Consider the following 27,906-nt stretch of genomic DNA (forward strand, 5'->3'; position numbering starts at 1 on the left):
TCTTACAGACAGAACCTCCACTGAACACACCAGAAAACAGAGAATATCTTGCAGAAATTATGTTTGAATCATTTAATGTACCAGGACTCTACATTGCAGTTCAGGTAAAAACAAAGTGATTTTTGATTCCCAAATGACCTTAGCTGTCTAATAGTGGAAGACATGGTGATTCTCAAGGCCTCGGTTGTAAGATTGTGCTGTGCGTTCTTCCTTTTCCACACCCTCCACACACACACACACACCCCCACCCCATTCAGGTTTGAACTCAAACACTGTACAGACCATGTTCTGTAATTTATATTTTTATGTTTTTACTGCTGGTATAGAGTTTGTCCAGCTTTTGTCTTTTTACATGCTTGAGAATCTAATGTATTCTTCTCTGGGTGACAAGATCGATATGATGGTTCTTTTTTGGCTTCTTTCACATCTGATCATAAAAAAGGAAAGACACTATAATATCTGCTAAAAAACAAAACATATGTCTCTAGAGGGTTCCACCTTTGGGATTTGGGCTCCTGTGGTTCCATGAGCTTGTAGGACTTCCTTTGAAGCTACTTGTTCTTAGGGTGGGGATTTTTGTTGGTTTGGGATGTTGTTATTTATCTGCCACCCTATATAAGGGAATTGACTGAGATTTGGGGGAATAAATTTTTAAAAAGTATCTCCTAAGATGTTTTCTGCCTATTCCAGTCCCTTCTAAGAAAAAGGAGAAGGAGTTGCATAGAAAATTAATTTGGGAGATAGCACAGGCTGTTGCCTCTGGTGATTCTTTCCAGCTTTTCTTTGCAAAACTTTGATTTATTTTATTGAAAACTTGACCCCTCCAGATGAAGTATACAGAATTTGCGTGTTAGTTGTTCGATTTGGAATTTGAATTTTGGGGGGAAGATGGAGGATAGGGAAGGGAAAGAGGTACCCGTAAGAAAGGTCTCATTGATTGAACCTGAGAACAATCAGGTGCAGTCCTTGGGAAGAGTTTCCCCGAATGCTGATGGTCTCCGTGTCTTTGGTGCAGGCAGTGCTGGCCTTAGCAGCGTCTTGGACCTCGCGACAAGTGGGCGAACGTACGTTAACGGGGATCGTCATCGACAGTGGGGATGGGGTCACCCATGCTATCCCAGTGGTAAGCAGAGTGTTGAGTGCTTCACGTTCTGTAGGCCTTCCCCGACTGGACGTAAGGGGAGAGACTAAAGGAAAAAACCCTTCTGTAATTAAAGTACCACTTTAGAAACCGTAACTGTACTTAGCAAAGGTAACAAGAGTCTTTAAACTCAGGTATGTGAGAAAGAAGAAGAAAACCAGTGTCTTCGGTGCTGGCAAGTTGGAATTCATGCTGGGAAATTTCTGTACTCAGGATGTCAGCAGTCCTTCGGGGTCTCCAGGGCTCTGCTTGATCACCGGGGGTACATCACCAGGAGGGCCTTCCTGGCTTACGTTCTGAGCTGTCAGCTTGGGTATCAGTAGGTGTGGTGCACGGCCGCTCTGAAGGATGAGCTCTGTGTTCTGTGACAAGATGTGGACGGCTTTACCCAGCTCATGCTTTAGAGGAATCGCTTCTTGTTTTTCAAAATGTATTTAAGAGCCAAGAAGGGGAGATTGTTCCTTTTGACTTGCAGAATGCTCTGCAGTGTCACTTTTTGGCTTTAATTTTCAAAATATTAGAGAAGTGAATCCTAATTCAGGTTCAAGAGACAATGTCTATATTTTTCTTTCGATCCAGTGGACTATTTAAATGAATTATTTGAAGTTTGCTTTTTTTTTTTTTTTTTTTTTGCGGTACGCGGGCCTCTCACTGCTGTGGCCTCTCCCGTCGCGGAGCACAGGCTCCGGACGTGCAGGCTCAGCGGCCATGGCTCACGGGCCCAGTCGCTCCGCGGCATGTGGGATCCTCCCGGACCATGGCTGGAACCCGTGCCCCCTGCATTGGCAGGCGGACTGTCAACCACTGCGCCACCAGGGAAGCCCCTGAAGTTTGCTTTTTTGAAGATGAATCGAAGCTGCCTGCAAGTGGACAGTCAGACCTCCTCTTCCTTCTCCTCTTCCTCCTCCAGGCCCCCTGCTCAGAGAGCCCTGTTACTAGTTATTTATGTATATTACAGGCATATTTTCTGCATATATGGGGTGTGTGTGTGTGTGTGTGTGTGTATAGCTCCTTTTAAAAATGCAAACTGGGTTTTTTTTTTAAAACCATTTACTTTAATCGAAAAAAGAGCCACCGTTTTCATTTCAGGAAGTCGAAGGAATGATGTACTAAAAGGCTAAGGCTTTAGTTCCTGAAAGGCCACGAATTGCTGCAGGGGACGGTCGATGTGGTCCCCGCGCCCTTGCCAGCGTGCCCTCTGCGGGGTGAGGGAGACGGGGCAGAGCCTGCTCTGTGCTCGGACCGCCCCTCGGCCGGGCTCCGAGCACCTCCTCCTCTGGGGGCTGTGACAGTTGTTGGTGCCCCTTGAGGGGTCACGCTGACCGGTCTCCTCTCTGAGGGCTGCCCTCAAAGGTGAGCACAGACCAAGGTCCGGGGAGGTGCCTGTGGGCCCTGCTTCTTGGCCTTCCTCATCCACCTGATTGAGGAGAAGAAAAGAAAACGAATGCCACACAGTGGACAGGCCCACAGAGAAAGCCTATGTTCAACTCTTTTATGTTTCTTAGTTCAGTTTTTTTGCTGATTATAAAAATTACATTTGTTGTGCAAAATTTGGACAAAATAGAGAAATGTGAAGAAGAAAATAAAATGACTCATAAACCCACCTGGAGGGCTGCATCATACTTCTGGTTGTATAGCCTTCTAAGCTCTTTTTCTTAAACACACGTGTGCATGTTTTAAGCAAAATTGGAATATCCTATGTCTGATTTTGTCTTCTAATTGTACAATGTAATCCTAAAATTATCTTCTGCATGTTGGTTTAATCCCTAATATTTTTTCCTAGGGTTAAATATTCTGTGAAAAAATAGTAACTACATAATAGCCCGTCACGTGGGTATAACATTACTCACTTATTTTCCTGTTGTTGGACTTGTGGGTTGTTTTAATATATATATATATATATATATATTTTTTTTTTTTTCTTTTTTTTTTCTCGCGGTGCGCGGGCCTCTCACTGTCGTGGCCTCTCCCGTTGCGGAGCACAGGCTCCGGACGCGCAGGCTCAGCGGCCATGGCTCACGGGCCCAGCCGCTCCGCGGCATCTGGGATCTTCCTGGACTGGGGCACGAACCCGTGTCCCCTGCATCGGCAGGCGGACTCTCAACTACTGCGCCACCAGGGAAGCCCTGTTTTAATATATTTAATGCTGTGATGAAGCTGATACTTATTTAATGCTGGTTGAATTCATTTTAGAAAATGTTATATGTAAGGCATGGATTATAAAAATTGTGAATAGTTTGTGTTAGAATTCATATTCTTAGGAGTTTTGAAGTTGATCTTTATTATTTTAATAGTTTGTACATACCTTTTTTCTTGATCTTAAAATATTTTATAAATGGCTTGGACTCTTCGGAAAGGCCACACCTACTCTTACTTGTAGAAGTAGGTACATGAGAAGAAAGCACACGAGGAATTCAGTGACTTGTTCTTGCAACTTAACTTGAGACTGTATCTATGCTTAGGATCGTTAGAACTGATGCCCCTGAAACGTGGAGTCACTCCTGTCCCTCTGTCTCAGGGGCACCTGGCACAGAAGCCGCTGCTTCACGGGAATCGCGGAGTGTTTCTTCTCTACCTGATGAAGCTGGGTAGGGCTTCTCTCTCTGTCAGCTCTGTAGAGCAGCCGGAGGCTCCGAGCCTGGCTTCCGTGGCGCCATGCCCGCAGGGAGACGCACAGTGGACAGTCAGACCTCCTCTTCCTTCTCCTCTTCCTCCTCCAGGCCTCCTGCTCAGAGAGCCCTGTTACTAGTTATTTATGTATATTACAGGCATATTTTCTGCATATATGGGGGGTGTGTGTGTGTGTGTGTATAGCTCCTTTTAAAAGGTGTGGGTCCTCGGGCCGAGCTGCGGGCCGCGGGCAAAGGGCTGTAGCTCCCTTCCTGGCGCTGGCAGGGGGCGGCCCAGCGAGAGGATCCCAGCTCCTCCCAGCGTGGTCTCATACGGCAGAGCATTTGGGTGAACTGGCCAGAATCACTCCTAACAAGTGCCGCTGTTTGTACAGTAAATGGGACCGTTTATTGAGTACCTAACTGCTGGTCCCACACAGGGCTGTGAGCTGGACTTCCTCTGCTTCATGAATTCTGTATTATAAACCCCGTTTGCCCCATATTATGGATGAAGGAACTGAGGATGAAACATGTTACCAGACGTGTCCATGGTCGCTCAGCCCACAGATGTGGAGCCGGATTGAGTTCAGGTTGTTAGAAGCCATGTCCTGCCTGCTAACCAAATGGTTGACTTTTAAATACAGGTCGATTTATAGTTGTTTTAATGATTTTATAGATAAACTTCTTCCTTTTTGTTAGAGGAAGAAAAAAATGATTGATCATCCATTGTTCTGACAAACGGCAGTACTTTCTGGAAATGAACCATTTCATGTGGTTTTTCTCTTTGCATTCCTGACGAAGACGTCATTTTGGTGGCTTACGGGGCATCTCCGGTTCTACTAACGGAACTGTGCCTGCGGTTGTTGGAAAAGACCTCCAGGCCTAAGCTGTGCACAGAGTGGGGACTCAGTAAATGCAGTGACGCGGGCGGGGCGGGAGACTGACTCAGCGCCCAGGGAGCCCTTCTCTCCTGGAGTCGCTCACACGCCGTCTGTCTCCTCTTCTTCCTAGGCAGAAGGGTATGTCATTGGGAGCTGCATCAAACACATCCCTATCGCAGGGAGAGATATTACGTATTTCATGCAACAGCTGCTGAGGGAGCGGGAGGTGGGGATTCCTCCGGAGCAGTCGCTGGAGACTGCCAAAGCCATCAAGGTAAAAGCAGGAGCAGACGGGGCCGCTTGCGGGTGACAGAGGAATGGTGTTTGGGTGCTTCCCTTGCTGCTGAGACCCCCCGCCCTCACCTTCCTTCCTCCCCACTCCCCGCGAACGTGGGTCTCGATCTGTTTACACTCGTGGAGCCTCTAGCTATACATGAGAACAGCCTGATCACTGGGATCGAGCACCCTACGCAGTACAGCATCGTTTCATTGGTGCCTGAGCAGGTAGAACCTTCAGTTAGCTGGATGCGTCTCCCACGTCTCCCTCCAAGTTCATTTCTAGAATAAGGAACAGGCAGCAGCAGCAGCAGCGACCGTTAGGAATCCTGTGAAGTCAGCCAGTATTCAAACTAACTTCCAGTACCTGTAGTCTGTGGTTCTGTGCCCTGTGAATTACAGTTGAGAGTAATGCTGTTCTAGGGTGGAATCATAAAACAGAATCCACATGTAGTTTCCAGACTGTAATTACCATGCTGGAAAAGTTACAGGAGGTTTTAAAATCAAAGCAGTAAGAATAGAAGAAAAATAGCTCATTGGTCCTTTTTTAAGATGCCTGCTTGACCTGATCCATCAGTCTGGTCTTTGTATGACTGTATGTAGCAGTTGACAGACCCTGTTGAAAGGAGCTTTCTTTTCAGGTTGCAAAATTAGGACAAATTACTGTGTTTTTTTAAAGCCAAAATGCAAGAGATTCTTAGTAATACAAGCGTGATCTTCATACAGATGAAGAGCAAGGGTTTTGTTTGTTTCTGGAGAAGAATTTAAACGTGGGGATGACACATGGCCTTGAGCATATACTTAGCTTCTGAGCCGCAGGGGAGTTTAGCCTGTCCTCCCGCGCCCCCATCGCTGCTCCCTGGTTTCCTCGCACTAAGCACCCAGGACCGGGCTGGCTGAAAGGAAAGGAAGCATGGGGCGGGGGCGGGACTCCCGCGTTTCACCCGCCACTCTTGGTGAGCACAGGTGTTGTGAGCCCGGGCGCACTGGCAGTGGTCAGGGCTCCTGTGACGAGGGGCCCACTGCCCCGTGTGCCCAGGACGGGAGCACCTCGAATGCCCAGCCAAGGCACCAGGGCCCGTCCTTTCCTTCTGGTGGGAAGGTTATAGAAGCAACATAAGACTTTCTTTTTAGAATAAAATATTTCCCCAACTTTCCCTCTTCCTCTCCTTGCCTTTCTTCAAGGAAAGAGATTTGGGTCTCTGATCCAGGTTCCCTCGCCACGCCCTCTTTCACAGATGGGACCCGACCCTCGGGGTGGACGTGGGGTGAGCAGAGCCCCGAGTGTGATGACCGGGAGGCATTTCCTTTACTTGCTGGCTCTCTGGGGTCCGGTTCTGGCCCTGACCCCGGAGCTGGCCCATTCCGGCCCTGACGGTGTGTCGCTCAGCAGTGAAGGTCAGGCATGTGAGAGACTCCTTGTGTTCTGCAGATGAGCTGCACCGACCCTGCTGTTCGTTCTCGCCTCACTTCTCTCTGTGATGGAGGAGATCTGGAAAGGGTGGTTAGAGCCCCTGCATCCTGTTACTCCCAGGGTCACAGGTGGGCCTGAGGCTGGTGGGCTCTGGCACACACTGTCCTTGTAGCGGGAGTCCAGAGCTTAGGGCTGACAGGGATGCTCTCCATCCAACTTCACTGAGGCGTTTCATGTCATCACTTAAGCCAGCTGAGGTGCCCTAAGAAATCGACCAGGCCTCTTAAGGCAATGTAATGTTTCTGTCTCCAGTCTGTAGATTTAAAGTCACATGGACTGACTCGCTCCTTTGTCAACGAGCAGGGCTGTGTAGCTTATAATTCAACAGAGTATATCAAGGATAGTGTTAGGATCTGTTTCAGGGATTCTCAGAAACTTTAAACTTCATATCATGAAAAGACCTTCAGAGGTCCTTCTAAAATGTGTAGTGAGCTCCAGCTGTGTGCCTGGTGTTGAACAAAGCCCACCTTGCCCACAGGCAGCTTACTTTCAGAATCTGCCACCCAAGTGCCACCTGCTGCTTTGCTGAGGTTAGCTCTCAGGACAGATGATCGACCCAGAGATCCCCAGCCAAGCGTCACCAGATGCTGAGGAGACACTTTCCACCTGTCAGGCTGGTCCGGTGCTGGGGTGGAAACCATGAGTGTCTCCTCTTGTACGGGCATACGGCAGCTCCATCCTGCCTAAGCGGGCCTTTTCTTTTGTCCGTGGTACCTGCCGCCTTCTAGCGTGCTGTGTCACTTACTTACGTATCACGGCTGTCACTTTACTCTCGACTCTCAGCCAGAGCGTATGCTCCAGTGGGCAGGGGTCTGCATGTGTTCTGTTCACTTGAGCATCCCATGTGCCTAGCTGATGACTGTGCTGTGTCGGGCTGCACGACAGGTTCACGACCCACTGGTGGACCGTGGTAGGCATGGGGGTGAGACCCACCGCATTCATCGTGGGGGATGCGGTCCACTGGTGCAGTGTGGATGGCAGTGTGTGCCCGGCCAGGCGCTGTGGAGGGGCCCAGGAGGAATAAGGAAAGCGGAGAGGGATAACTTTAGACGTCACTTTAGATGATATGCAGCAAAATTTGATAGGGTAAAGCTGAGGTTCATAGCCGAACTGCAAAGGAAGCAGATTTACAAGTCCAGAGCGTAGTCGTGAAAAGTCTGTGAGGCTTGGCCACACGTCCATACTGGAGTTGTGTGTGAGTGGGACTCATTTCAGGGTGTTTGATGCTGGGGGTTACTGGGTACTTGTCAGAGGGCAGACTCTGGTGACATCTCTTCGTGTGTGTCTGCAGGAGAAATATTGTTACATTTGCCCTGATATCGTCAAGGAATTTGCCAAGTACGATGTGGATCCTCAGAAGTGGATCAAACAGTACACGGGGATCAATGCAGTCAACCAGAAGAAGTTCATTATAGATGTTGGCTACGAAAGGTTCCTGGGCCCTGAGATTTTCTTTCACCCGGAGGTAAGATGTTAGCTTTTTGAGTGTGAGGTATGGCACCTGTGGAGCGTTATGAGTGATTAGGGAGAAGCTTTAAGAGCAATAGAAGATAATGGAAATGAAATTAATCCATAGTAATATGAAAACTAGTTAATCCCGGGGACCGAATGCAGTCTGCCTTTGTATGGGAGTAGGGTAACATGTAACATGTAACCTTTCCATCCTTGGTGATGGTCCATCCTAGTTGCAGTTTTTAACCCCAGACAGTTGGTCCTGCTGTGTTCCCTGCTGCAGATTAGTTAAAGCTTCTGTCTGAGGACTAACCTTTCCATTAGTTAGATGGGCTTTAGGAATTACAGATATCATCATTTTAACTATAGTCACAAAGAATTATTATTACTTTTGCAGAAGCAGTCATCAAGAGGCAACATTTTAAGGTTTAAATGAAGTGGATTTTATTTGTATTTTGGTATATTTTTCTGCCTAATTCAGTTTACATTTGATAAGTAGGTTACAAACTGCTGCCTGTTTTTAGATGTGTGTGACCATTTTGTATAGGGAAATGGCACACAATGTATGCCTTACTATAATCTAATAATCATGCCTTTGATATTACTGATTTCAAATAGACATAAAACCGAAAATGTCCAGTGAACAGCTGGTGAGCAACTGGATGTTACCTTCTTCCCCTTGAGTACGTTAAAGCTTTCCTTGATTTTTAAAGTGTATTTAAAGTTTTTTTAAGTTGAATTATTTATACTTTAACTTATTTAACTTACGGAATTGAATCCAAGACTGCTTACTCAGTGACATGATTGCTACCATATTGACTGTTTCATTTAAAAGCCACCCCCCTGAACCCTCCCCAGGCTTCTAGCTCAGGTTTACAGTGTGATCTTTCATTGACTGTGTTTTTTTCTTATATCATGGCTAGTTTTTTCATGATGTTAATATTCATAAGTGGTATACTTATTCTGTACTCACAGCGTTTTCATTACATGGCACATACATCATGCACACACGTTTCACACTCTGACAGCAGGATTCACCGTGTGTCCTAATGCAGAGCTGGTCTGTTTTTGCTGCTCTTTGATGTTTTCCCCTTGCTGACCCCACACATGTCATCTCCTGAGGGCACGTGTCACCATCACCTCATGCACAGTCACTTGGGTTCTTCTGACGTATGAACATTTGACGTAGTCATTCCAGTGTGACGGTTTTAAAGGTATAGTACATTCTGTATTTGTTAAAGTTAAACTTTTTAAAAAGGTTATTGAGAGAAATGTGTAATGTTTCTTTTATATTTATATGAAATTCAGTTTGCCAACCCAGACTTTATGGAGTCCATCTCGGACGTTGTTGATGAAGTCATACAGAACTGCCCCATCGATGTCCGTCGTCCACTGTATAAGGTATAAGCTGCCTGGGTAAGGTGCTCGGGTTCATTCCACAGTTAAAGGCCCAGCATTCTTGGAATAATAGGTTCTTAACGTCAGTGTGCCGATGTTCCTGTTTCACTCCTGTCTTACAGGATTTGTTAAAGGCCAGCATACTGGCGAAATATTTTTCTTGGAGTGGAGATGACTTAAATGTTTGGAAATAGGACTCAGCTCACCAGAAGTGTCTAAGTATTCTCATGGCTTTATTCTTACCTGGCCAGCTGTATTTTAAACTGGACAATTTTAACCTTATGTATTGATGGAAAGATGAAGGGTATCCTTCCCCTCATGGGTTCCATGAATTCACTGGTCTTGCTTCATGCATATTTAGGTTTGTGCCAAATGTGCTGTTGCCAGGAAGAGGTCAGAGCCTGAAGTGAAGCAGTCAGGTAGAAAATACTCATGTAATTTTCAGCCCTCAGCTTCTGCCCTGTCTTACCTTCTCAGCCCAGGGACCTGAGTTTAAAGAGGAGCATATCAGGCTCAGGAGTGAGGGCTTAATAAATTTTGTTTCATCTACACAATGGGATACACTACGCAGTCTTTAAAAAGAATGAGGTGAATCAATGTAAATTCAAATGAAAAATGTCTGTAGTATACACTGTTAAGTGAAAAAGCATGTTGTAAAGTTTACACGTAGTAGTATTTTATTTAAAAATATAGTTTGCATATATATATGAAAAGGTTTTGAATGAATGCTAAACTCTTAAAGAAAATAACACATCTTTGGGGGTAGAAGATGCATAACTTTTACCTTCTACTTCTTGTGTTTTAAGATTGAAATTTTAGAGTTAACAAATGTTATTTTTATTATTGGAAAACATTTTCCTATGTAGACAACTTTTTATGGGTGAAAACAAATTATAATTCTATTTTTATTGTTACATGTCCTTAATTAAACAGCTCTCTCCTCCAACAAAATGTGCAAGAAAGGGAAACTAGAGACAGGTGGGAGTATTAGTAAGTTTAGTAAAATACATGCCTTGCTCTCCCTGCTTCTTAAATCTCACTTAACATCAGCTGTGTCTTCTTGTCCATGAAAGCAAGGAACAGGTGTGCACGTTTTAGTCTTTATTTCATCCTAACGGAAAAGAAACTTCTGCCAGCGGTTACAGATTGTTCATGGCTGAGATTTTTTCTCATCAGACAGTTTAGTTCACTTTCAGTACATTTACAGGAAGTAGAGATGGCCTTGTAACCTGAGCTCCTTGTTTAATAGATGATGGCCCTGAGCCCCAGAGATGGGAAAAGGAGGCAAAACTAGAGGGACCTGGGTCAAATGGAGCAAACTGGTCTTGGACTTCTAAAAAAATTATTGAGGTATAGTTGATGTACAATATTATGTAAGTTTTAGGTGTACAACATAGTGATTTGAAATTTTTAAAGGCTATATTCCATTCCTAGTTGTTATAAAATATTGGCTCTATTCCCTGTTTTTGTACAGTATATCCTTGTAGCCTGTTTATTTTATATGTAGTAGTTTGTACCTCTTAATCCCCTACTCCTGTCTTGCCCCTCGCCCCTTCCCTCTCTCCACTGGTAAACATTAGTTTGTTCTGTATATCTGTGAGTCTGCTTTTTTTTTGTTATGTTCACTGGTTTGTTTTCTTTTTTAGATTCCACATATAAGTGAGCTCATATAGTATTTGTCTTTCTCTGATTTGTTTCACTTAGCATAGTACCCTCCAAGTCCATCCATGTTGCTGCAAATGGCAACATTTCATTCTTATTTATGGCTGAGTAATATTCCCTTGTGTATATCTATCTATCTGTATATCTATCTATATAGATATATATATATACACCACATTTTCTTTATCCATTCATCTGTTGATGGTCGCTTAGGTTGCTTCCACATCTTGGCAATTGTAAGTAATGCTGCTGTGAACATAGGGGTGCATATATCTTTTTGAGTTAAGTGTTTTCATTTTTTTTGGATACATACCCAGAAGTGGAATTGCTAGATCATTAGGTAGTTCTATTTTTAGCTTTTCGAGAAACCTCCATACTGTTCTCCATAGTGGCTGCACCAATTGACATTCCCACCAGCAGTGCACGAGGGTTCCCTTTTCTCCACGCCCTCTCCAGCATTTGTTGTTTGTAGATTTTCTGATGATGCCCATTCTAACTGGTATGAGGTGATACCTCATTGTAGTTTTAATGTGCATTTCTCTGATGATTAACGGCGTTGAGAAACTTCTCACGTGCCTTTTGGCCATCCGTATGTCTCCTTTGGGAAAATGTCTGTTCAGATCCTCTGCCCATGTTTTGATTGGGTCGTTTGTTTTTTCTCATGTTGAGTTGTATGAGCTGTTTATATATTTTGGAGATTAACCCCTCATCAGTCGTATCATTTGCAAATATCTTCTCCCATTCAGTAGGTTGTCTTTTCGTTTTATTGATGGTTTCCTTTGCTGTGCAAATGTTTTAAGTTTAATTAGGTCCCATTTGTTTATTTTTGCTTTTATTTTCTTTGCTTTAGGAGACGGATCCAAAGAATATTGCTGTGATTTATGTCAAAGAATGCTCTGCCTATGTTTTCTTCTAGGAGTTTTATGGCCTCTGGTCTTACATTTAGGTCTTCAACCCATTTTGAGTTGATTTTTGTACATGGGGTTAGAGAGTGTTATAATTTCATTCTTTCATATGTAGCTGTCCAACAGACAGTTGAGTTTTGAGAGGGGTTAAGTGCCGGGTAGGATCACTTAGCTAAGTGGCAGGGTTGGATTTTGAGTCCACTTGCCACACCTTTGAAAACGCGTGCTTTTTCCACCACATCACACTGAAGATTATGTAAAATGTGACAGGAAGACGATTCCGCAAAGAGGGAAACCCTGTCCCGACTGCTTCACCCCCTGGAAAAGTCATTTCTTCCCTGAGGCGTTCGAGGGCTTTCTGCTTGGCCCTGGTCGCCTGGCCCTGCTCCGCCAGCCGTGTGAGTGCTTCTGTGCGGGACCTTGGCCGAGTTACGGCAGCCTTGCGAGTGGTTTAGGACCTCAGTAGGCTTGGTGGGGGGCTGACTGGGGGTGGACCGTGTTTTTCTCCTTTGTCGGGCTCTCTACCCCGTGGGGAAGGAGGAACACAGTGGGGCCCGGTCTGTGCTGCCACCCAGCAAGCAGGTGAGAAGCTAACCCTGGCGTCTCGGTGCTCACAGCACACATTCACTTGTGTGTTCACGGACAGTCCCCTGCGGGGCGGCTCCCCTGGAGTGTCACCCTGGTGGTCACCCCTGTGGGGGAGCCAGCTGGCAGGCACCTGGCTCCCGCCCGTGGCCCATCGCTGCCACGTGGCCCATCGCTGCCACGTGGCCCGGCCGCACTGCCAGCCCTGGGCGTGGGGAGGGTGAGGACTGTCTGCTGGCACCTCTGCCACAGCCACCACGAAAGGGACTTGTTTCCAGAACAAAGGGCTTGATGAGTGAACGCAAGTGTAATATCGAAGCCTAAAAATGCCCTTTCCTGCGTGTTTGCCTGCCAGGTAATGGCTGTCGTCGTGCTTTTCCCCATGGTGGTTTTAGACCAGGGGTTGGCCAGCTCTTTCTGCAAAGGGCCAGATGGTAAGTATTTTCAGCTTTGTGGGCCATTCGGTCTGTGTTGCTGCCAGAGGACACGTGAGTGACCAGGAGGGGCTGTGTTCCCAGGAACTTTGTGTATGAAAGCAGGCGTTGGGGACGTAGGCGGGAAGCGTGATTCTCACACTTTCCGGCTCAGGCCTCACACACTCATTCACTGACTGCAGCCAGGGCTGCTGTTGGGAAAGGCTCCTCTCACCCCAGGGCCCTGTGGCCCCCGCAGGCCACTGCTCTGGCCCCTCGTCTCCAGAGGCCATCACCCCGTGTTCCGGGCTCCCGGGGCAGCATCCTGGGCGGGCGGCCTTGTTCTTCGGATTCGCTCTGAACTTTTGGTCCCGCTTTCCTCCTCCTCCTCCTCCTCCTCCTCCTCCTCCTCCTCCTCCTCCTCCTCCTCCTCCAGAGTTTAGCCATGAGCTTGCCATGGAAAGAACCTTCCACTGCGACATCTGTGTTCATGAAATGCACACATGTACAGTTTGTGGGATTTTGAAAGTAATTAAGAGACATACTACATACAGGTGCTTCTGCAGAACACGTGGGCGTCTTGCTCTGGAGAGCTCTGTTCACGTGTCTTTAGGTAGCATGTCTTTCCTCTCCAGTCTTACCGTTACTTTGTCATTCCCTCCTCTGTTACCGATGTTTCTTCCTACCTGCTGGGCCCCCTTTTGTCAGTGTCCCAGACACGTGCCGTGGGGCTTAAAAAGTACTCAGTAACCACTAAAGAAGTAGGAAGCAGGTTCGTACCCAAAGAAACTCATGATTGCCAAGGGGAAGCAGCCTGTCTGCTGAGCCCTGCTGGATTCCGTGCCTGGGCAAGGTGCCCCTCCAGGAGGCTGGTTTCCTGACTTCTGCCTCCGTGCACTGTTCCCGCAGTGCCCACAGGCTCAGACGGGCTGCTGAGGTGGCCGAACCAGCCAGAGGGGAAGCCACAGGCCTCGCAGGAAGGGTTCTGAGGCTGCTGCTTGGTGCCCTGAGCTCTGCTGCTCAGCTCACAGCCTCAGAGGAAGGTGTTTCCCCGTTGCCTCACCTGCTCCCAAAGGTGCTGTCTGGACCAGTCGGGCCTGGACGTCTTATGTTTCTCAGGCTCAGTCTTGGGAACTGTAGGTGGAGTTGCTTATGGAGAAGCGAGCAGGAGGAAGCACCCAAGACCTTCTTGGTCCTTGAGTTAACACACTCCTCAGGCTAGTACACAAGAAAAAGAAGTTGGTGGAGAATAAAATGTGGCTTTGAAAATTTAGAATCTTCAAAAACGTAAAACAGTTTTTTTTGGACAAAAGGAGTTATAATCTAATTTTTATTTCAGTCTGGCCTGTAGATCAGAAGGGTATTCACATGCCCCCTTTTTCTGTTCAGTCTCTAAGTATGATGGAGGTCGGGTCTGGAGGGGACTCGTGTGTGAGAGCCAAGTCTTGGAGGCCTGTGATTTCCCCACGAAGCCAAGTCATTGCAGGCAGCAGGTGCTGCTTGAAACAAGACGTTTTCGGCCCTGGCTGTCCATGGGCGTCACCCCAGCAGCATTAAAATATACTGATGTCTGGGTCCCACCCCCAGAGATTCTGATGTAATTGTCCTGGGCATCTGGATTTTAAAAGCTTCGCAGATGATTTTAATGTGCAGCTAAATTGAGAACCACTGTTAGCAACTAGTCCACTCTGGGGTTAGTCAGCGTTTAGTAGCTTTCCTGCTTTACTGGAGGGCAAAGCCAGTTTTGAGTTGCTTTGTAATGCAGCTGGGTCTCTACTAAATACAAGACACTATTGTTGTTAACTTAGAGGACTTAAGTATGTATGAGAGATGGATCTTGTCTTCAAGAGCTTATAAAAAAGCTAAAAATAATACTGAAATAATTCTCACGGGAACCACCACAAGCTAAATGTCGTTTATTGAGGTGTCATGGAAATTTAATGAGAAGGGCTCAAGGAGGACTTGGAGAAGGTGGCAGGGAGCTGGTCTGAGGGCTCAGCCTGCAGAGAGGAGGTGGGGATGCAAGCCAGGGGGAGGGCACTTGGCATAGGTGGCAGCGCGGGCGCAGGGCAGAGGCTGCAGAACCCCGCCCCGGGTGGAGCCCAGAGTGGTACTGAAGGTGGTGGGGAGCAAGTCCCGGAGTGGGGGCGGGGCTGGCAATTCAGTATTTTTAGACCTGCTTTGGCAGTGGGCCGGGAGTTATTAAAAATTCTCATTCCTTGTGTTTGTCAAGCAGACGTGACTGCATCTTGATGTGGTTCAAGGAATGATTTTTCTGGAACAGATTGCTTGAATTGGGTTGTATATAAGTATGTTAATACCTTTTAAGTCAGAGGAGCTATTGCAAAGTGAGTTATATATGTATTTTTATTCTTAATGGTGAACGAGTTGAAATATCTTTAATACTTAGAGATCGAAATACACATTTTAAGACGTTATTGGTTTGTTCAACCCTTTTCACGGTAGGCCTTCTATTCAGGTGAGATCCCAAGTGCAGTCTGACGTGTGAGCAGATGGGCCGGCGGTTTGGGGCCAGCTGGTGGACAGAGCAGGCTCGGGGCTTGCCGGTCCGGCCCCCGGCTCCACACGCGCCCCCATAGTTGGTGCTTCCTGCCCAGGTGTCCAGAAATGACAGGGTCCGTGTGCCACTGGGGAGGGAAGAGTGACTTCACAGCTGAGCACTGACCTGCCAGGTGGAGAGGAACTTCCAGAGGCTTATTGTTATGAGAGAGTGAGGAGGGGCCGATGGTGACTGTTTTGACACCGTTTTGACAACATTGAGCAAATGTGCACTGAGCCTCCAAGGAGGGCCCGGCCTCACGTGGGCACCGGGATAGACCCTGACGGGAGTGTGTTGGGCTTGAGGCCAGCGCCTCATTCTTGCTCCCAGGACCTCTAGCTCCTTGGAAGAGGCCCCATCCGCGTTAGGGAGGACGCCCTTCACGTTGACCACATCTGCAAAGTACCTTCACAGCGACACCGAAGTTGCCGTGCGGGTCAGTCATTGGGTGCTGTAGCCAGACCAAGCTGACACACAAAGTTAACCATCCAAGAAGCCAGGAAGGCGCAGTTGAAGAAAGAAGAGAAAGAACGCTCTGGGAGTCAAGGGGAGACAGCTGTCATCAGCCGTGTCAGGTGACGCCGAGAGGTCACCCAGGACGAGGGTTCTCGGTGAGGGTGCGGGCAGAGGCCAGGTTACAGCAGCTGAGGGGAGGAGTCACGGGGGGAGAAGACGTGCAGGTAATTCTCGGAAGACATTTGTCGTCGGTTTTTACATCTCCTATGGTCAGGCAGCCATTTCGAGCCAGCCTAGAGTTGGATTTCCTCTAGGACAGGGCGGGGCATCATACGGCCCACATTTGAGAAGTAAGTTTATTCAAACTTTGCTGGGATTGCAGTCTTTGGGTTCTGTCTGAGAGTAAAAAAGCTCTTGTGCCGGGACTTCCCTGGCGGTCCAGTGCTTAAGAATCCGTCTTGCAATGCAGGGGACACTGGTTCGATCCCTGGTTGGGGACTAAGATCCTACATGCCACGGGGCAACTAAGCCCTCGCGCTGCAACTACTGAGCCCACGCGCCACAACTAGAGAGCCCGTGTGCCACAACTAAGACCTAACGTGGCCAAAAATAAAAATAAATATTTTTATAAAAGTTTGAGAACTGCTGTAACAGAATAAGTTGCATGCTTCCCTAAAAAGCTGTGAATTTTTTTATTTTAAAAAAAGCCCTTGTCCCTAAAGAGGGACAAGCCTTTCAAAATTTCCACGTAGGGGTGGTTGCCGGGAGAGTTGTCATCTTAACCTGTAGCAAGCAGTGGGGGTGGAGACTTCACTGTGAACATCTTACTTTGTGCCTCTGGTTAATGGAGGAATAGCATGGTGGGTAGGGGCACGACATGTCTGTCAGATGGGGTTAAGAGTACGAATAGAGTCTCCAGCACACAGTATACTTAACGTTACAGGAATGGGAGTTTTTGTTATTTTTAATACTATATAAGGTATTGAATGAGCTTATTATTAACATAGACTTTGTCTTTCTGGCTTAAACGTCAGGTGGCTAACAGGCTGTGTGTATTGTTTATGATGATGTGTGCTAGGATGTTCTTAACTAGCATAAAGACAGGGCCTTTGCTTTTGTAGAGGTAGTTTACGATTGAGGCTTTTATTTGACATCATGGGATAAACAGTTATGCAGCAGAGTAAGCTGCAGTCTGTAGAAGAACCCAGTCCACACAGTGGTCTGGGTAAGCAGATAGCACAGCCGCACTGAGTGAGGAGGTGCTGTGCAAATTGGGCTCCGCGGCCTTTCAGCAGGTCGGCGGACAGCACCATAAAACACCATCTTAGTGTAGGAAACGTTCACTCTACAGGTGAGCGAGGATTATCATTTCTGGCTTAAAATGCATTTAGAAAATTTGAGAAGTGCCAGTCTTTAAGAAAGAAAACAGTAACCACTGACTTTATAAAAACGACTGAACTTTTCCCAAAGTGGTTGTATCATTTATACTTCCACCAGCGGTGTGCAAGAGTTTCATTTGTTTGTATTTTAACCTAAACTTGGTGTGTAATGGATTTGGTTTGTATGATCCTGATTACAAATGCTGTTGCCTATCTTTTCACGTACTTATTTGTCATTTGTGTATCTTCTTTTGTGAAATGTCTGAATCTTTTGCCCATTTTTTAATTGGCTTGTTTATATTATTATTGAGTTGTGAGAGTTCTTTTTATATTCTGGATATAAGTCCTTTGTTAGATGTATGCATTGCAACTACTTTTTCCTAGTCTGTGGATTGTCTTTTCATTTTCTTAGTGGTATCTTTTGAAGAACAGAAGTATTCATTTTATAAAGTTCAATTTATCAGTTTTTATTTTTTACGGTTCACACTTTTTATGTCCGATCAAAGACATCTTTGCCTACATCATGGTCATGAAGACTTTAAGAAAATATTTTCTTCTAGAAGCTCTGTAAGCTTTAGCCCTTGCATTTAAATCTGTGATCCATATTGAGTTAAATTGTATGTGTGAAGTAAGGTAAATAAGCAAATGTTCATTTCTCCTCTGTGGATATTAATTATTCAGCATCATTTGTTGCAAAGACTATTCTTTTCCTGTTGAAGAGTCTTGGCTACTTTGTCTAAAATCATCTGACCATGTATACACAGTGTATACACAGCACCGTTTTTTGTTTTTTAATTTTTATTTATTTATTTTTGGCTGTGTTGGGCGTTCGTTTCTGTGCACGGGCTTTCTTTAGTTGCGGCGAGTGGGGCCCACTGTTCATCGCGGTGCATGGGCCTCTCACTGTCACGGCCTCTCCCTTTGTGGAGCACAGGCTCCAGATGCACAGTCTCAGTAGTTGTGGCTCATGGGCTTAGTTGCTCCGTGGCATGTGGGATCTTCCCAGACCAGGGCACGAACCCGTGTCCCCTTCCTTGGCAGGCAGGTTCTTAACCACTGCTCCACCAGGGAAGCCCCACAGCACCGTTTTTATTGTTGTGTGAATGAATGAAAAAATGAATCTTCTGTGTTACACCTTTGAAAGCAACTCAAGATCTTGCAGTGCTTCTGATCTTAACGAACATTTCTTTTCATACCCTGGTGAGTTAATTTTTAAATTAAAAAATCCATTACAGAGATATGAGAAGTAATTGCAGCAACTGACCCAAGACTGTATCCTGGACTGGAGAGAAAAATGCTAGAAAGAGTGCTAATAGTGCAGGTGACAGAACTGGAAGAGCAGTGATGGATTTAGATAAAGTTTTTTTTATCAATATAATTTATGAAGTCGAGAATTGAACTGTGAGGCTTATTCTAAGATATGATGCCCAGAATATCAAGCATGCTTTTAAATTGTGATTCTCAGTAGCAAACAGGTACGCAGTTCATGTGAAGGTGTTAGCAGGCGAAGAGACCTGTCTCTTCAAGGAGGTGGGGATCAGAATGCCCTTGTTTGACTCTGTTAAGGTTGCCATCTGACCTGTCCGGGACTTGGTCCTGGTTCTCGCAGCTCCTGGCCAGGTCGAGGAGGAGCGTCGGTGAGCAGGGGTGACCCCTGAGAGCGGCGTGGGTTGGTGGCCCCTTAGCTCTGATAGGAGCCGAACCGTCTCCCGTTGTTTCGGAGCGATTTCTCCACAGGTGACCGGGTGCAGCGGTGATTATTCATGATGTTGATCCCGGGGTAGGATGTTGTCTGGAAGATCTAGATTTGCCGTTTGTCAAGAGAAAACGGGGAGGGTTGTTGGTAGGAGACGGCCCTTTGAGAAATGGAACAGGCAGCGTGTTTTCACTTGGTTATAGTTGAGGAAGAAGCACCGAGAGAAAGAATTTGTGACACAGGAAAAAAGTACAGTTTATACTTTCTTGATAGCATTAGCTCTGCTTCGGTGATCATCTTTTCACATAGATTGAAGTGTGTTATTCAAACAAGCGATTGGGCGCGTGGGGTGTGTTGTGGGCAGGTCACTAGGCCAGCGTGGGCGGGTGATCTCACGCAAGGAAACCTCTGCTTTGTGTCTTTTAGAATGTCGTGCTTTCAGGGGGCTCGACGATGTTCAGGGACTTTGGACGTCGCCTGCAGAGAGACTTAAAAAGGGTGGTGGACGCCAGACTGAGACTCAGCGAGGAGCTCAGTGGCGGCAGAATAAAGGTGAGGCCCCTCGACAGCACAGGCTGGCGGGCGCGCCCGTCTGGGCAGCGAGGGAGAAGCGCAAGTTGCAGCCACTCTCAGCCACCGTGTGAAGTGACATTCAGAGGTTTGTCACCTGGACTCACCCCAGGTGTGCGGTCAGGGCGGATACGGACCTCGTGAGGCAGCTGTGCAGTTTTACACCGCCCACCGACCCACGCACGCCAGCAGTGTCCTTTGTGTGTAGGAGGTCAGGTGTGTAGTGTAATGACCAGCATCCCAAGGAGACGGGTCAGTTTACAGTGAGGAGCTTTAACGGCCTTTGGGAACATTCTCATTAAACCCAGGTGACTAACACGGGCAGGGCGTTAATGCTGTGTTCCTCCAAGATAATGATTCTTAACTAGCTGGTGAGTTAACTCAGTTTACCCAGGCAGGCTTGGGCTTTGGTATGGGGTGAATGGGAGCTAACCTGCGTGTCCTCACCTAGTGGGATCACACTGTTGGCAAAGTGTAATTCTTACAGTATTTTTGGGACACTTAGTGTTATTTGGAATTATCTCTAAATGCTAAAACATCTAATTTGTTTAGTTTAAAAAAATCAGTTGGGTTATTTGCTTGGATATTTTACTTTTTAAAATGCCTTTAGATAGAGGTAACCTGCCCTTGACTTGTGTGCTTTCTTCTTTGCACCTCCTGGGGCCGGGGGCTGGGGGCCACGTGAATTTGGCAGCAGGAGCGGCTGAGAACCTTCCTTTCAGGGCGGAGTGCAGAGGTGCTTGAAGCTGAGGGCAGGGCCTGGGGGAGGGGAGGAGGCCCTCAGGGTGGAGCGGCGTCCAGTAGGTGGAAGGGCGTGTGCACAGGTGAGTCAGCGCACATCACTTCCCCTTCCAGCCCAAGCCCGTGGAGGTCCAGGTGATAACGCATCACATGCAGCGCTATGCGGTGTGGTTCGGAGGCTCGATGCTGGCCTCAACTGTAAGTCCTTTTCTAGATCGTGCTGTCTTTTCATCTCTGTGTTCCCTGCTGAGTTTGAATAAATGCTGTCTTTTGGAGGTTAAATTATGTGTGTTTTAATTGTGTGTGGCTCTAAACAGCCGCACGTTTAATTCTGAGATAGAAGAAATAACTTTAATGACCATTTAAACTGCACAGCTAATTCGTAAGCATCCTTGCCAGTTAGGGGTTACAGAGAATATGGATAAGAGAATCCAAAAATAACCTAAAACATCTTGCATTAATCATTAGTCCCGGTGACTTTTCCGAGTAATTACTACTTTCTTGCCTCAAATTTGGGACTGGCTAACGAACTGCTGATTTAGGGCGAGCACGTAGCTGTTCCTAAATAGAAGCTGAATGAGTTTGGAAAAAATGAAATAAGCTCCCATTTTGAAGAGGTCAGAGTCTGTGACAGAGGCCATCGGGGAGAGGGTGGAGGTTTGGGGTGAGGAGAGTTTCTCGTTTGCTTGGTCGTTGACTTGGTTCCATTTCCCTTCTGGAGCATTTATGCTCCGTCTGCTGGTTGCCTCTTGCAGCCGGAGTTCTTCCAGGTCTGTCACACCAAGAAGGGCTACGAGGAGTACGGCCCCAGCATCTGCCGCCACAACCCCGTCTTTGGAGTCATGTCTTAGTGGTGGCTTTGACACCGCCCTTCCAGTGGTGTCACGGCGGGTGTGCAAGTGTCCTTCAGACCCGGAGGAGACCGGCTCCTGTACGCAGTGCGCGTGCTGTGGTGCCGGGCAGCCCAGCAAAGCCATCTCCATGCCCGGCCTCCCCCCGCCCCTCCCCGCTCTCCTCTCCACCTGAGCTTCGAGTCCACAGATCCAATTCCGGAGGAATTCAGCTGCGACTCTCAGATTTGTTATGGAAAACCCTAGAACACGGCGCAAAATAGCTCCCCACCCAGGGCAGAGTATGGGGCTCTCAACCCTTCTCCTCCCAGACTATTTTTGTAAATAAAATGTTATAAACTTGAAATACAAATTGATGTTTATATTTCCTATCATTTTGTATTTTATGGTATTTGGTACACCTGGCTGATCCCGAGCACGAGTAGATGTCGATGTCATGGAGTGTTGTCATAAAACGTTTTTAACTGTGAGGCATGTTCTGATGTGTTTGTAGGCAAACAAAATAAAGCAGAGTAAACTTTTTTGGCCACATGTTTGCTAGGAAATGGTTACACTTTATTGGAGTGATGGGAAGTTTAAACACTAAGCAGTGTTGTATGAGAATTATTACAGACAACGTATCTTTTCATTTTCTTGTTGGAACTTTCTGGAATTGTTTTATAGAAGATGCCGGTTTGCTGTTGGTGAGTGCTGGATGAAATACTACCTTGCACCATTGTAATAAAAGCAGTTAGACTCTTTATAAAGATCTCCTCTCGTGCTGTAGTGGTCTTTTGGTTTTCCCCTTTGTGCCTGAACTTCTTTCAAAGAATACTGAAATTCGTTTCTCGTCTTTGGAGGCTTTGATGATTGACACCAAGTTTTGGGGAGGAAGTTTCCTAAAGTGATGGGGATTGCCTGTCCTGCAGTGACCACTCGGCCCCTGGAGGTGGTGTGGATGGGCCTGTGAGCGTGGGGGGCCGGGTGGAGGGACGTGCCTCGTGGCTCCCACCGCCCCTTCCTGGGAATTCAGAATTCATGGCTTTAAGCTTTGAGTAGCTACTCTGCCATCTGCTGAGTGGAATGCTGGCTTGAGAGGTAATTTGCTAAATAAGGAGATTTAGTTTTACCCCATTCTTCATATAATACTTAGGTTACTTTTTAAACTGTTATTTATGGTATTTCTTCTAGATCATGAAGTATGTTTTTTTTCTCTGAAAATGTGCCTTTGTAAAGAAACATTTGGTTTTACTTTTTAAGGTTAAGAAGTTTGGGGTGATAAAGGAATCTTTCCGCCCAGTGTGGTGAAATCGGTTTTCCCGGGCCGGAGGCGGGCCCTGCCACTTGCTCCTGATGCTCAGCGACCCCAGGCCCTCCAGCTCCTCGGTGGAGAGCCTCAGGCCACTTGGTGCTTCCTTTGTCCAAACTCTGCTTTGGACCCCGCTGGGGTTTGCTCTGCTCAGGGCCCCGGGGCCGGACTGCTTTCTCTTGGTCTTCCAGCCCCTGTATCCCAACTCTCCCAACTCTCGTGCAGGCGCCCCGTGCACCCTGCGTGTGGGCGGGAGTCACCTCCCCTGACACCGCTTCCACCGCCTTCCTCTGCTGTTCAGGAACCGTGGGGCCCTCGGGGCCCCTCCTGTCTCCCGTCTCGGTGGGCGTCTTCCCACTGGGGCCCTTTGCCTCCCCAGCTTCACCGTCTCTGTGCTTCTCACAGAGAACGCATCGTTTCTGCCTCTGCTTGGTCCCCCCTTGCTTTGATTGGCCAGGTGCTATTGCTGGCAGGTGCATTTCCCCCAAACTCGTAGAGCAATGTGCTCCTGTGTGCCAGTGCCGGCCCCGGGCTTCAGAGGGGTCGTGCCCACTTGCTGTTTTAGCTGCCCCTCAAATGACCCTGTGTCAGGAGCCCAGTATCACCCACCTCGGCTAAACTAGAACTAGTGTAACCCGTCCTTCAACCACAGAACTTGTAAAGCTCCCGTTGCCCTTGTTTGGGACAAGATTATCTTTGAGACTGTACTTTTGTTTCTCATCTTACAGAATCTTCATCAGAGCATTTTGTTTTAGCATAACATGGGTGGGACAGTGTCATACATGAGAACGTGACTGGTGTGATGAGGGGCCCTCAACTCCGGCTGAGACCCCTCCCAGATCCCGTGCATCAGGATGGGGGGAGTGGCAGGGAACAAGGAAGGCATTCATTTTTCACGTTCTGTTTTTAAGCCCCGTAGGTGATGCCCGTCTGTAGCTGGGGCTGAAAACCCTGGGAAGCAGAGGAAGGACTTTTGAATCTGAAAGACCTGAATCTAAATTCTGGCTGTTCCTTAGGCAGGTGGTTTCTCTTCTGTTTCCTCATCTAGCTGAGAATTGCAGTGGCCCCACTGCTGTTAGTAGATTGGAGTTATAATTTTTTTGTTTTTTCAATACGCCTGCCAGATACCGTATGTAGAAATGGGATGCGATTCCGCAATGTGCGTTGGTCATTCTATAAGGAGGAAAAATGCTTAGAGTTGTTAGTAATCTTAAGAAAATCCACACATACCTCTTCTTCAGATGGAATTAGCACTGGATCATAATGCAGCAATGAGTTAAGTATTAATGGAGTTGATGGGTAAAATCAACCTTCTGTGATGCCTTATAAATGCCTTAGAACTCTCAGCGAACAGTTTTCTATAAAAAATTTCAAGCAATGCACACTTTAACAAAACATTCTAAAATGATAAGTCAGTAGTTTTTACAACTGTTAAGCCTGTAGATACGACAAGAAGTCACTTCACCCCATTTGACAGATGTAGACATGACTTTATGATGATAAGAATATTACAGGAACGCCTTACTTAAGGAAAACCTGGTTAACTGGTGTGTGAGCATCTGCCGGTGTTCCCTTTCTAACAAGATGCGGTGCCTGGCTCTGGGTTGCTCTTTACAACCCACCTGTGGGAACAGCCTCTCAGTTTTTGCAGAGGGAGCATTATCACCTCCTCCTGAGGGCTGCCACTTCTGCTTTTATTAATTTTCTAGCCAAGATGGGATCAAAGAACATGAGGCTTATGATTTTTTTCCTAAATGTGTGAGGGGTAGGGGAAGAACACAGGAGAGGGAAGTTCAAGATACCAGTGGGGAGGCTTCCCGGGTGGCGCAGTGGTTGAGAATCCGCCTGCTGATGCAGGGGGCATGGGTTCGAGCCCTGGTCCGGGAAGATCCCACGTGCCGCGGAGCGGCTGGGCCCATGCGCCACAACTACTGAGCCTGCGCTCTAGAGCCCGTGAGCCACAACTACTGAGCCCACGTGCCACAACTACTGAAGCCCACACGCCTAGAGCTCGTGCTCCACAACAAGAGAAGCCACCGCAATGAGAAGCCCACGCACCGCAACGAAGAGTAGCCCCTGCTTACCGCAACTAGAGAAAGCCCACGCGCAGCAGTGGAGACCCAATGCAGCCACACACAAAAAAGATACCAATGGGGGGAGGGGTAGGTAACTCCTTGATCAAGGTCCTCGCAGAGGTGGGAGATGATGTGGTCCAGAGTCGAGGGGAGGAGAAGCCCAGGATGCACCAGATCCTTCTAGTGGAACAAATCCACAGGGCAGGGACGCCCTTCAATGGAACTTCCATGTAGCCCGGATGGGAGAGGCAGGAAGGCAGCGAGTCAGCTTCCTTAAGGGTGGGGTTTTGCTGGGCAAGTGTGGCGACAGGGCAGGTGTCCTGGGGGTTCTCTGTCCTTGAAGTCTATGAAGTCCGGGTAGTTGGGGGAGTAAAGGGAAGGGAGGATTGAAGGTCCTGAATTTCAAGGTCAGGGGGGTGGGCTCATAGGGAAGATGTCAGTGTTTAAGATTTCAGAGGTGGAGCACTTCCCAGTGAGAACAGGATCGTTGAAGTGAGTGGTCATCGTGTAGAGGCCATTGGACATGGAAGAGACGAGGGAATTTTGAGATGAGCGTGTTGGGTGGATTGGTGCGTGCTGGCATCATCCAGGTGGGTTGGGGCCTTGGAGGTGAGAGCAAGATTGGGACCCAGTCGCCAAAGTCCCGAGTCCGTTTGCGTAGTGGCCCCGAGCTGAGCACAGAGTGTGTGGGGAACTTTGCCAAGTGCTGACTGCACGTGACCTTATTTAATCTTAGCAGCCTGTGAAGTTGGCATTACTATTATTCCCCCATTTTCCAGGTTGGAAACTGTGGCTCAAAGAGATTTAATCACATGCTCGAGACCACACAGTTAGGAAGCAGAGAAGTCATTATTTGATCTAAAGTATGCATTCACTGAAATCATGCCATTTGCAGCAACATGAATGGACCTAGAGATCATCATAGTAAGTGAAGTAAGTCAGAGAAAGACAAATATCACATGATACCACTTATATGCGGAAACTAAAAATATGATACAAATGAACTGATTTACAAAATAGAAACAGACTCACAGACAGAAAACAAATTTATGATTACCAAAGGGGAAAGGGTGGGGAGGGATATATTAGGACTTTGGGATTAACAGATACACACAACACCTGGCTCTGTGCTGGGAGCTGCCACTGTATGACCAGTGTGAGGATGCCTCAGTTTCGGCTGTGCGTGTTCCATAGACATGCTTTAGTTGAACACACTGGGATTTGAAAGTTCCTCTTTGGTATCACGGTGTTATTTCAGAGGGAGGTTGGTGCACAGCATCCTGAAGGGGTCAGCCCCAGAAGGGGTTTCTTTCCCTGAGTGCTCTCGCCCTCGGCTCCAGCATCATCGATGTGTGAAGCCGCCTTTGACCTTCCCCACCGAGTCAGCCTCTTCGTACCCACGCACCAGCTATGCCCTCTGTCCCTCACCTGACTGAGGTTCTGGAAAACGGGACTGATTTTTGTGCCCCCAGGACCTTCTCAATGCCCGGCACGTGGTGGGTGCCCGTTAAATATTGAATTAAAATTTCTATTCACGCGAAGACTCCATCCCTGGTTTTTCCAGGCTGGGTATACTGTATAGTGAGAAGTGTTGTGTGTTTGGGTAACCTTGGATGAAAGGTGGGTTTTGGGTGTCTGGGGTGTTACCCATCATGACTTTAAGACTTTTAACGATATAACATCTATCTCTTGAATGGATAAAGAAGATACGGTACATATATAAAATGGAATATTACTCTGCCATAAAAAAGAATGGAATAATGCCATTTGCAGCGACATGGATGGACCTAGAGATTATCATACTAAGTGAAGTAAGGCAGACAGAGAAAGACAAATATCATATGATATTGCTTATATGTGGAATCTAAAAAAATAGTACAAATGAACCTATTTACAAAATGGGAATAGAGTTACAGATCTAGAAAACAAACTTATGGGGGAAAGGGGGGTGAGGGATAAATTGAAAGATTAGCTTTGACATATATACACTACTATATATAAAATAACTAACTAACAAGAACCTGCTGTATAGCACAGGGAACTCTATTCAATACTCTGTAATGACCTATATGGGAAAAGAATCTAAAAAACAGAGTGGATATATGTATATGTATAACAATCACTTTGCTGTGCACCCGAAACTAACACAACATTGTAAATCAACTGTACTCCAATAAAAATTTTTTAAAAAGATAAAATTGTACACAACATCCTTCCCCCAATCTAGCTCTTATATCAAATAGATCAGTGGTCGCCCGGGAGAGGATTCGGGGGTGGGGAAGGTTAGGAGGAAATGTACCTACCAATAGGTACGGGGTTTCTTTCTGGGATGAGTAAAGTGTCCAAAGTTGATCCTAGTGAGGATTGTGCAGCTCTGGGAATACACTAAAAGCCATTGAATTATACACACTAAGTAGGTGAATTCTGTAGCATGTTAATTATATCTCAGTAAAGCTGTTAAGAACTTAGTAGGTTTCTGAAAAAAAAAAATCTGGCTCTTAAGCCATGACTCCAGTAGGTGTTCCGTATACCTGACAGGTGGGTGTGCGATGCCTCTCGTGTGTGAGAGGACCTCCCTCCGCTGTGTCACCGTCTGCAGTGTGGTCAGCCGGAGAGCCCAGTGGAAGAAATGACCCCGCAGGAATCTTGAAGACGTAAGTATATTTTATGGTAGCGATGGCCAGTTCATTCTCCAACTTAACTAATACGCCTAACGAGCTCTCGTGTGAGTGAAGTACCGACAGTTTTGTGATGAATTCGTTTTTTATGATCCCTGCATTTTATCTCATTTGTAAAAAGTACAATTGTGCTGAACAGGCTTGTGAGGTTAATCAAACGTGTAGCTTATTTCAAACCGCAAGAGAGCGCCATTAAGAATATTTATCTGTTAAATAATTCTTTATCTGATTGAAGACTATTTCATAATGTTTCTTTTAAAAGTAACTGTCATGCTTGTTAAATAGAAATATAAATTGATTGGCAAAATAATTGTGTGGGGTTCTAACTGGCAATTACATCAATTTCACTTGGTCGGATGGAAATAAATCTTGTTTAAAAGGAGGAAAAGACCTATTGCTTGATATTGGTATCACGGAAAGATTTTTCTCATGTTACAATTTTTGTTCTTTCTACCCTGTATTATGTCTCAAAAGTAAGCAGCTGTTTATTCTCTGAAGATTGACTTCTCAGGTTTTACCCTCTTGTTTTTAGCTTGGGATGCTACAGATTATTTCTGGTTATGTGTGTGTGTGTACAATCATATATATATATATATATATAAGTTAATAGTATTTGCTACTAAGAATTTCAAAAATTTTTGATTGATAAAAGAGGAATATAGCTATACATTGTTAAAAATTAATAATTACAAACCCAAGAGTTTATGATGGCCAGTAAAATTTAAATGATACAACATTGGCTATATTTTCAATATTAAGGGCTCAGATCAGCTGTAGTAATTGATCAGAGCGCCATTTAAGTCACTCGTGGCTGCA

At 46.5% G+C, this 27,906-nt stretch overlaps 1 protein-coding gene across 12 annotated transcripts in view; it reads left to right on the forward strand.

Annotated features, from left to right (window-relative positions):
• The window catches only part of ACTR3B (actin related protein 3B), a 64,135-nt gene extending 42,158 nt beyond the window's left edge, over positions 1 to 21,977 (forward strand). For 3 of the 12 annotated variants that reach the window (XM_081244169.1, XM_081244174.1, XM_081244168.1), the window contains exons 4-11: positions 9 to 104; positions 1,016 to 1,123; positions 4,762 to 4,905; positions 7,673 to 7,846; positions 9,142 to 9,234; positions 19,314 to 19,439; positions 20,313 to 20,396; positions 20,954 to 21,975. In XM_081244169.1, the coding sequence (XP_081100295.1) occupies positions 9 to 104; positions 1,016 to 1,123; positions 4,762 to 4,905; positions 7,673 to 7,846; positions 9,142 to 9,234; positions 19,314 to 19,439; positions 20,313 to 20,396; positions 20,954 to 21,049 (921 nt within the window). In that variant the 3' untranslated portion in view covers positions 21,050 to 21,975. Of the gene's footprint in view, positions 1 to 8; positions 105 to 1,015; positions 1,124 to 4,761; positions 4,906 to 7,672; positions 7,847 to 9,141; positions 9,235 to 11,743; positions 13,177 to 19,313; positions 19,674 to 20,312; positions 20,397 to 20,953 lie in introns of those variants that run through there. The other 9 variants (XM_081244176.1, XM_081244175.1, XM_081244167.1 and 6 more) reach the window with 7 other exon arrangements.
• The last annotated feature ends 5,929 nt before the right edge of the window (positions 21,978 to 27,906 follow it).

This window comes from Mesoplodon bidens (genome assembly GCF_964165515.1).
Source record: "Mesoplodon bidens genome assembly, chromosome: 9".
NCBI classification, from domain to species: domain Eukaryota; kingdom Metazoa; phylum Chordata; class Mammalia; order Artiodactyla; family Ziphiidae; genus Mesoplodon; species Mesoplodon bidens.